General features: G+C 33.4%; 1 protein-coding gene across 1 annotated transcript; it reads left to right on the top strand.

The window, feature by feature from the left end:
• The first annotated feature begins 1,231 nt into the window (after positions 1–1,231).
• LOC111631760 lies at positions 1,232–2,439 on the top strand. The gene is made up of 4 exons (XM_023376067.1): positions 1,232–1,858; positions 1,927–1,995; positions 2,084–2,173; positions 2,239–2,439. Exons 1-4 carry the CDS (start codon positions 1,274–1,276, stop codon positions 2,335–2,337), a joined length of 843 nt encoding a protein of 280 aa, XP_023231835.1. The 5' UTR covers positions 1,232–1,273; the 3' UTR covers positions 2,338–2,439.
• Positions 2,440–11,058: the final 8,619 nt, after the last annotated feature.

The raw sequence follows: 11,058 nt of genomic DNA, 5'->3' as shown, positions 1-11,058 counted from the left end.
AATTTCATTTACATATTTATTTTATTACTATCTGTTGATAAAATCATTATTATTATTCGATATTACAATAAATTAATAATCAATTTTCTTCTACTTTCTGTAACGTGCTTTTTAAAAGGATATAAAGGAAATAAATAACTAATCATGTGTTGCAAAATGACAGGAAATTGGGAGCCAGTTAGACCAATTGGGCCAATGGATGATTAACTAACTGATTACATGTTAATACAGAAAATGATAGATTGATTATCCGATAGAACCGAACAAATGGANCTCAATGCTACAGTAATGTACCAACAAAATATGTAAAAAATCTGCAAATTATCATAAATGTTATAAATTATCTAAACATATCTTGCAGTATCTATAAATATCTTGCAGAATTTATGTGAGGTAGATCCGTGATTTTATAAATTTCAATAATTCTAGAATGGGATTAAAATAATAAATTAGCGTAACCTAATGGAAAATTAATCGCTGAATACACGAAACGAAGATAATGGAAAAGGGATCAATAAATTTGCGCGTGTTTCGTGTCATAAAATTACGCAAACCAATTATATCTTACAAGCTATAGGCTAATGTCAAGTGATTTTCTATAGGAAATTGCATCATACATCCGAACCCACCAATGGGCAAGCGGTATTTGTACCCTGAACACTGGGAGTTCAGTGGTGGGTTCGCACCTCGCTCGAACGGGCTGGCCACGTGAAGTCTTGCGGATTTTCTCCACGTCTGTACGCCTAAATAGTGGCCAGTTTCCCCTAAAAAGAGACATCCCGAATAACATCCCCCTAGACAGATTGTCGAAGTGTTGCGTTGCCATAACTTAAACAAACAAATAAGCATCGTACATCAAATGCAACAATGCAATGTCATTTATTCTTACCCTATTCAACCAAGATATAATGCATTGGTTCGCAGCATCGTAATGGATGAAATATGCATGAGTTGTCTGCTGAGACCTCTTTGGACTACAGCTCTAATCTATGGTTTAGAACCATTCTTAACTTGTAATTGCCAAGTTAGTAATTACTTCAATAGTAAACTCAAACATTGCTACATTCAAATTATTGAGGCCATTTACTGGAATCATATTGTAATTCTATTAGGACAAATTATACCACAATGGAATAACAATGCAATTTGCACGGGATGGTTTAGTATAGTAAAAAACAATACCGTGATAATCAAAATGGCAGTAATATGTTTACAATGTTTTTGCGTTTTTATTTTCAGTTTCTTAAAACGCAGAAAAGTCAGTCTTGTAACAATGTTAAGAAACGAATACATCGTAAAAAAAGTAAACGAATCAAATGCCATAATCAATAACTTTAACCTTTTCGCTTCTTCTGTTATAATTTTTGCAATCGTTTTCTTTCAAATTATAAATATTACCGTTTTCTTTCCTGCTGTAAAACAAGCAGAAAAATATCAGGGCGAAGCATTATTTTGTACTGTTGAATTTGGGTTAGACTTCGCTTTATTCGCTGGCTTAATTGGTTACGGTTTAGTAATGGTTGCATTCGTGCTAACTCTAATTGAAATGGAATTCAAACAACTCTTGGAAGAATTTTCTGTAATAAGAAGAAATGATCGAAATGTATGTTCGAAGTTGCAATGTTTGATGATTCGTCACGAAGAACTCTGTGTAATCGTCGATCAATTAAACACCAGATTCAGTTTTCTTTTAATGAGTATTTATGTTGCCATCATTTTCACCACAAGTTTTATTTACTATTCATTCTTATATCTCGATGTAAACGATACATTTCGTTTCGCATTGCTGGCAGCACTCGTCTTATTCGTTTTCGTCTCTATCATTACTTCCTTATTATTCTGCACCTTTGCATTCAATGTAATTATTCATTACTTATAAACTATTGACATAACCGATTGTCGACTTTAAATTGTTTTACTTTACAGATGCGAAATGCCTTTCAGGATATCCGACAATTTGCTATCTGCAATTTCTGTATGGAAGAAAAATTGAAAGCAAGTATTTTCTACTTTCGATTATAGAAGATTGAAATTAATAATTAATAACATTAATAAAGCTCTGTGTTGTTTGTTTTTTCTGCAGATTCTAAATTTTATGAAAAGATTTGGGAAAGTTTCTTTGTGTCTGACTATTGGAGGAATTTATCCTGTGACAAAGCGAATTCCTTTCAAAGTTTGTATTTTTGAAAATAGAAATATTTTATAGCTTTTATTATACATTAATTCTGTGTTTTTCAGGTTGCAAGTAATTTGAATTCATTTTTTTCGGCATTTATGAAACTTAGAGGTATCTCGAAACAAGAAAGTAAATGTTCTAACGTAACAAAATGGCACTAATCTGGTAAAAGCTTGCATTCTGTAAATTTAATTTCCAATAAACCTCTATCTGTATGCGAGAAAAATTACGGTTAAAGCTTAGAAATTACATCGACATTCTAAAACTTGATATTATTGTTTGTGTATTATTATTACAATGAATAAATGTTTCTTTTATTTATGGTATTTTTTCTTCAATTTATTTGTGTCCTCCTTTTCATTGTAAAAACGTTGGTCACCATAAAGATGATGACCCAGAAGTGGATTTTCAATGTATAATGTATCACGATAATATGAACTCCGATAACAATAACACAATACAGTAGACCCCCCTATAACACTGCATATAATTACGTGTTATATGAATTCCACGTTGTACGAGTCGTTTAGGTTTTACAAATACGTGAGCCGTTCACAGCCCGGCTCACGTATTTGTAAAATGTAAGTAACTCTTACAACATAGAATTCATATAACACGGAATTATCTACCGTGTTATAGAGGGGTCAACTGTACAGTACATATAACTTTTGAATTTTCTAACGGCAGCTGTTATATATGTTGATTAATTAAGTAACGTCTCTTCAATCCGAAAAACACTTCCGGTAGACTACCTCACAGCCAATTCAGGCTATAAAAAAACTCCTTTTATTGAATTTTTACAAAGCTTTGTTTTCCCGATAAAGCCACCTCTGCCGGTTATTCCAATCGTACGGTGTAACGTAGGTAGGTTTCCAGGGCCCTGATATGGTGGCTCGGATTTGTAGTCAATAAATCGGGGTGAAATCGCCAGCTGTTCTTTATATTACATTTCAAAATACATATTTATAGTAAAATTGTGAAGATAGCGAAATCAAATTGAGCACGGTAGCCTGTATATAAGGGGCATTGATGCTATGAGATTTTGGTTATGAAAAGTTAAGGAAATGGAGAGATAGTGTGTGGTCACGTGTCATATTTTGCNGCGCGGCACCATGATACCAGTTACGTTAGTTTTTTTCTGGATATGTCTTTTTATGATTTTTTCCATTTTTGCAAAGATATCGCAACCTTACATCAAAAATTCAAATGACTACCAAAAAATCATTTGAACTGCTAATAGTACATTTGCAAAGTGCATAGTTCCACAAAAATACTATGTAAAGACTGAACAACGTAATTCGTTAAAAGTTTCTGAGTCTTAAAAGTAGAAGTGATTATATTACCTGTGGTTTTTAAACAAATGATAGTTAGAGGCTATAATAGATACGTTTTTGTAAGATTATTTTTTTAAGAATAACAAAAAAATATATATTTGTTCAAAACTTAGGGTAGATTTTTGTATTGTTGAAAAAAGCAAACACCAAAAGTTGTAACATTTTTGTGATCTCTTCTAATAATTAACCAAAAAACAGTAAATGAATAAATAAGAGTTATTTATACTAAACGAGTGTTTTATTTAGCATTTATGCACTTTTAAACTGTCACGTTGTTCAAACTTGCTCTCTAGAGGCAAATTTTGCTTGGGGGTCGCACAGCCCCCACGATACCAGTTACGTTTGTAAAATTTGGGATACCAATTCAGGGTTTTAAAAATACATGTTTTTCCACCTTATACACGTGATAAACCTTCAGACGTAAGCCAAACTATAAACGCCTGCACCGACACTAAGGCACAAATATGGCGCAAAAGGCGGAGTGATAAGGATTAGCTCACGTGAGATGACTTTCATGCAAGTGCTCTATAAACATCCCTCTGGTAATGATGAAATTACAAAATTACAATAATAAAAAATTACAAACCAGAACGATAAATTACTTGTTCTATTCGAAAAATTGTGAAGAAACAGTGAGTTATTATTTTTTAAATATTCATACTTAACCATAAGAAGATTTATGATTTTAAAGCAAGAATTTTGCATAGAGTCACTTTTAAATAATGTATAATGTTTTTATAATATTACCAAGCAGTATTATAAATTTAATAATGTATTTAATTATATATTTTAATAAATGATTTATTGTAAAAAGTTTTGCAACATAAATACAATTCCGTTAAATTTAAGCAATTGGTTTTTCTCTTCTACAAACCTTTAAGTTTCATAAAGACCGATAAGAAAGATCAAAAACTACTTGAAAACTGTAAATAAATTAGTTAATTTTTAAATATTATTGACTGGGCATAACCCAGGCTTGTAGAATAACATTTGTATTATTTGTCTGATTTGTAGATTTTTAAAAAACATTCCCACGTTAGATTTTGATGATTTGAATGTTAAAATGCTCAGTAGAACCGTGACATGTGCATAAACTACTTTTTGAGAAATACAATTAACTCTGGAAAAAAATATATTAAAAAAATTAATATGTCGACTATCGCTTCTTTGATGCATAATAACAAAAAAGTATTATGACATTTTTGGACCCAGTTTTTTGGAATAAAAAACCATGCAGTTACTTTATATTTTTCCAGAGTGTGGTGAATTTCCGTCAAATATCGGAAAACTTATCCGAGTTCTAAGAAAAAGGAACCAGATTTACGTCCCTCGTCCTCACTAGATGGCGCCACGTTACCTAGCTCTTTAATTGCCTGTCTCTAATAACGGGATGCTTAAGAAAAAATGTGCACTTTGTCAATTTTTTTAAAAGTATAAACTTTTTCATCTCATTTTTGTACTATAATACAGTCGATTTCGTTTATTGGGCCACCTGTTTATTGGAGCATTCACTTTTTTGGCCAAATATCAAAGAACAAAAACAAAACAAATAAACTAATACTTAACTTAAATGCAAAATTGGGACAGTAGCAGAAAAGGAATTTAGCAATTTTTGATATATTTTAGGAATCATCCGAAAATATGTCAAAACTATGCACTGTACACTAATGACATGTAGGCCTAACGGTTCGAGGAGACAAAGCAATTTTGTCTTTCTTCCTGTGGTTCGTTTTTTCCAGAGAAGGTCACCATAGTGGGAACCGAGAATCACCTCCGTAACGGATTTGAATGCGAGCTACTGACCCTGCTCCGGATTGGATTGGTTCAACTTTTACCTCTCATATCATCCGAAATTTTCAACTTTTATGTAGCTGTTTCAAATATATGTTTTTAGTAGTGTCAGGCGACTCACGGAGGTTATGTTTGAAACACGTCTCCCTCACTCCAGCCTGCTCAAACAGGCTAATTACATCGATAAACATCGTCTCGATTTTCTTCATGTCATCTCTCTAGTATTTATAAAAATAATAAAATAATATTTTTCACAAAAAATTAAATTTTAATTTTTTGAAGTGTTCAAACAGTAATTAAAGATTTTTGAGATTTTTGAGAAAACTCCAAAACTTGTAATTCTTGTTGATAGGTGATGCTGTAGAAGACGTTTTAAGATATAAATTCTGCATTTATTTACTTTAACAAACTGGCTGTTATACATAAAAGTGATGCCTTACACATATCAAGGTGAATGTGATGATGATTGCCAATAATCCACGTCTAAATATACAGTCAAATAAGAAAACGGTCGATTATAAATAAAACGTTATGAGCTTTTAAGACATGAAAAAACGGTCGTGGCAACCGTTATCCAGCCTTACAGGGCCTTACAGTCATTTCATCTCAACTTCTAGTAACCTTCGACAAATTGTGCGATCAATCAAAAAAGGATCAACTCCTTCAAACAATCGGACAGTATATCACTTCAAAGTGGTCAAACGTGGACAAGCTTCGAGAGTCTTCCGAATGGGCTCAAATTCAGCAATTCTACCATCGATGCAATGGACTCAGCTTCAAAAAGTGATGTCTCCTCTACAAAGAACGCATTATCATCCCAACAATATTACAATGTACTTATACATCGTAACACCCCAGCAACTGGTGCATGAAATCTCTACCTCGCAACTACGTTTATTAGCCAAACACTGATCTCGACACCCAGTCAACCGCGCGACAATGGTCTCCATGTATCGCAGCAGCCAAACAACCGGTAACTTCAGAACCATTCTCTTCGCCAAGACCTGCTACCTCGTGGCAGCGTGTCCACATCGACTAGGCAAGACCGTACCAAGGCCAACTTTTTCGTGATGTATGCCTATTCCAAGTATTCAGAAATCATCATCATAGACAAATCTACTTTTCTGTAAACGATCAGCATGCTGCAGAAACTCTTTATTCTTCACAGACTGCCAGAAGTTCTTGTCAGTGATAATGGAATGCAAATCAGTTCGTACGAATTCAAAAGATCATACGACCAACACGGATTCAAGCACATTTTTTCGCCACCTTATCATCCGCAATCCAATGAACATGCGAAACGATTCGTCGACACGCCGGAGCGAACACTCCTCAAGTTAAAAGGAGAGAAAAACACGTTGTGGACATATTTTTGGAGACTTATCGAATAACTGGAAATTTGGCTCTACCAGAAAACAAATCTCCAGCCAAAATATTCTTCCAACGCAGTTAAAGAGACCATTAGCCGTCGAAGAAATGCCACCCGAGAATTTAGCACCACCAGCCTTCGTGTGGATCAGCACCTACTCGGATGCTTCAAGTCAACCCTTTTCGAAAGACACTGCACAAACCGTCAATTCGGTCGGTTTTTCCTTCTTAAAGAGGTCGGTTGTTTTTGCACATGTAAAACCTAACCACCAGTGGTCCGAACAGGTTACCGCCACGGGTGGTCTCGAGATTCCAGATTGTCAGTGGAACAAGCAGGAAATGGCCATCGTCCAACTTGTAGTTTGTCGTGAGAGATTGAACGAGAATTACTCGTTAGATGTCTAAATTCATCAAGATTACCATTTGATTAAGGCAGATTACCATTTTATATTCGGCTCTGAATAGAACAATTTGTTGAAGGTAACATATAAAAAAATGCTGACTACTTGACCAATGAAATTATGTCATTTCCTACCATCCGAGTATCGACAATGGTACGTTAAAATGACCAAACTCTTTATATACTTTTTCATTTTAATGTTTCTTATATAAATCAAATACTATAATGTAATATAATAGAAGAGTCAGATGTACGAAAGAATCTAATAATGTTTGTTTTTATTTTTACCCGAACAACGCCGAGCTCACCTGCTAGTGTTTTCAATAAAGTGTTTGTCACTTTTGATTTTTTCTTTTCTCATTTCAAAAAATAAATATAAAACACACGCACTACATAAACAGACAATCATCTACTTTAATAATTATAATAGAAACTTCATTTTGAAAGTGCCAACATTTACAAGACTAATGCCATTTTGTTCGATTGGAACAGTTGACTTCCTGTTTCGAAATACCTCTGAGTTTCATCAGCGTCGAAAAGTATGAATGTAAACTACTTGCAACCTGTGAAAATAAAATTTAAAAAACACTGTATATAATTGTAGAAATATTTTCGCCGAATAAAAATACTAAATCGCATGTAATTCTTAAAAGCATTCTAAATATGCAATACGTGTTTTTGATAAATGATTACCACTACACAAGATTAACATGTAGTTTACAATCAGGTTTTACCGTAATATAGACTTTCCGCGTTCAGTAATATCTATAAATTAGTATAAAAATATACAAACTTTGAAAGGGATTCTCTTCGTGACAAGATAAATTCCTCCAATCTCCAGGCACAAAGAAACTTTACCAAATCTTTTCATAAAATTTAAAATCTGCAGAAAAAAATAACACATATCTTTATTTATGTACAGTAGACCTCCTATAAAACGGGTTCAAATAATTCGGATTCGTGTATAACGGCGAAAAAATTGCGACCGTATTGTGCGCTTGCGGATTTTTACGGGCGTTTTTAAAAATCCACATTTTCTGTTAATTGTCTTCGGAAAAAACCCGAAGAATTTGTACTAGATCGGATTTCACCGATTGTATAACGACTAGCTGAGGAAGTTTACAGTTAGGTCTGAAGAATGCACCGTCATCGTCAACAAAAGTCAATGGCGTGACAGTTTTCCCACGCTAATGATATAAAAGCTCGAATCTCCGGAAGCTCAGGGCGATTCGTCATAGGAAGTTATACTTTGTGATAGTGTCCACCTCGACTCCCTAACCTCCATACAGCGGACCCGATCCAGCTACAGAGAGAGGACATCGGATAGAAGAAACGGAAGACACCACACCCTTCCCTACAGACGACGTTCGCCAACTCTCCCTTCCGCCGAGAGGTATTTAGGTGTTAATGATGTCTCCAAAGTTCATCAAATTTTTCGAAAAAAAATAATTTATCAGGAAACACGCGCGCCCCCGTTCGATACGCCGCTCCACGACGAAAACAAGCTTAAGCAATGGCGTAGTGGAACGGTGCACACTTGGTAAGTAATCCTACAATTTTTTGTTTATAGCATAGTTTATATGGATTATTCCCAAAAAAATTATACGCGTTTTGGAAATGTTGAGTCAAATTAGTCTAGAATCGATTAATGTTATGAAAACAAATCTTTCAAACAGCCGTAGTCCGTAAACTGCATACGTGCCGGGCTGTAATTGGCTCATGTATTTAAGGACTCGTAGAACATCAATTTCATAAAGAACGGAACGTATCTACCGTGTTATAGGAAAATCGACTGTATTTGAATCTTCCATTATCATAACTATAAAATACTTACTTTCAATTTTTCTTTCAGACGTAAACTGTAAATGGCAAATTGTCGGATATCCTGAAAGGCATTTTGCATCTGTAAAATAAAATAATTCAATTTCGACAATCCATTGTCTCAATATTTTTTAAATAATAAATACATACATTGAATGCAAAACTGCATAATAATAAGGAAAACATGATACAAATGAAGACGAATAACACGAGTGCTGCCAGCAATGCAAAACGAAATGTATCGTTTACGTCAAGAAATAAGAATGCGTAGTAAATAGAACTTGTTGCAAAAGTGACTGCAAANACTTTCCACACACTCATCAGACACAATACCAGCTTCAATATATCAATTTATTTTTAGTAGTAGGAATTTCGGACGATACTAAATTTTCTAAATTTTCAATTACGTTGAAACACAGTCAATTATTCCTATATTGAATTACGATTAATACTAGAATTCAGATTAATACTAGAAGAATAATGAAATTGCTACAATATTTAATACCACCTAGTCATTATTTTAGTGTCATATCATTAATGTAATAAAACTAGAGATGAGATACAGTTCTGTTATGTAACATTTACCACGTTTACTTTTATATGAAAGTGCACTCAAGTGGTTTGTTTATTTAACCGCAAAGGTAAATCTCATTTTGAAGCAGATATAATTATTCCATGTAATAAATCGAAATTATTTCAAGCTGATGCTTCATTTATATAATAATTGAATTTTAATAACATATATAATGTCCACAGACCAGTCCATTGAAGGGTGCTTCCATGAAATATCACTGTAACTTCGAACATTTGTGCACTCAGCTGCAAAGCTCGGCTAATGCTACGCACACTAAACGACCACAGATGAATATTATGCGCATTCTTCGTGACAACACAAGACCACACGAGTCAAGTTTGACCCGGTAGAAGCTGTTTCTTCTCTGTTGGGAGGTTTTCCTTACCCCCATATAACGCAGGCATTACACCATGTGACCACCATTTCTTCTGCTTACTGCAACACTGCATTGATGGAAAGTAATTCGCTGACGGTCAGGACATGCAATGATTTTCACACTAATAACCAGAATTTAAGAGCACGAAGAAGAATCGATATCATTTCGAATTGAACTTTTTATAACAATGTTCAGTGTTAATCATGTATATCGGAGAGACAAATTTTTAACAGATTATTTTAATGACGAAGAATTTCAAGCCATTTAATTATCTTATAAAAACATTCAGAAATGTTAATAAAAAATGAATGGTGCAGAACTATGTTTCTGCTGGAAACTTCTGCAAATTTTACATGTGATTCAAATATATTTAAACACAAGAAAAAAAGTTTGACATTATGAGAGTTATTTCGTGTATTTTTTTAAGAATATGTTCATTTTGCAGTTGTTTTTTTTTTGTTTTCTACAAAATAAACATAAAAATATACCCTCCACGTAAACAGAAAATGATCTACTTTATAGTACAAACTGTCCATCTACCTTCATGTGGAAAGTGAAAACGTTTACAAGACTAATGCCATTTTGTTCGATTGGAACAGTTGACTTCCTGTTTCGAAATACCTCTGAGTTTCACCAGTGTCGAAAAGTATGAATGTAAACTACTTGCAACCTGTGAAAATAAAATTAAATTAAAAAATGTATATAAGTGTAGAAATATTTTCACAGAATAAAAATAATAAATCGCATGTAATTCTTAAAAGAATTCACAATATGCAATATATGTTGCTGATAAATGATTACACAACACAAGATTAACATGTAGTGTCGAATCAGGTTTTACCGTAATATAGACTTTCCACGTTCAGTAATATGTATAAATTAGTATAAAAATATACAAACTTTGAAAGGGATTCTCTTCGTGACAAGATAAATTCCTCCAATCTTCAGGCACAAAGAAACTTTTCCAAATCTTTTCATAAAATTTAAAATCTGCAGAAAAAATAACACATAGCTTTATTTGAATCTTCTATTATCAAAACTATAAAATACTTACTTTCAATTTTTCTGTCAGACGTAAACTGTAAATAGCAAATTGTCGGATATCCTGAAAGGCATTTTGCATCTGTAAAATAAAACAATTTAATATCGACAATCCAATATGTAAATCATTTATAAACAATGAATATTTACATTGAATGCAAAACTGCACAATAAGCA

This window comes from Centruroides sculpturatus, unplaced genomic scaffold (genome assembly GCF_000671375.1).
Source record: "Centruroides sculpturatus isolate CEXI.00-Female unplaced genomic scaffold, Cexi_2.0 scaffold758, whole genome shotgun sequence".
In the NCBI taxonomy this organism is placed as follows: Eukaryota; Metazoa; Arthropoda; class Arachnida; order Scorpiones; family Buthidae; genus Centruroides; species Centruroides sculpturatus.
This window is presented reverse-complemented; position numbering and strand designations above follow the sequence as displayed.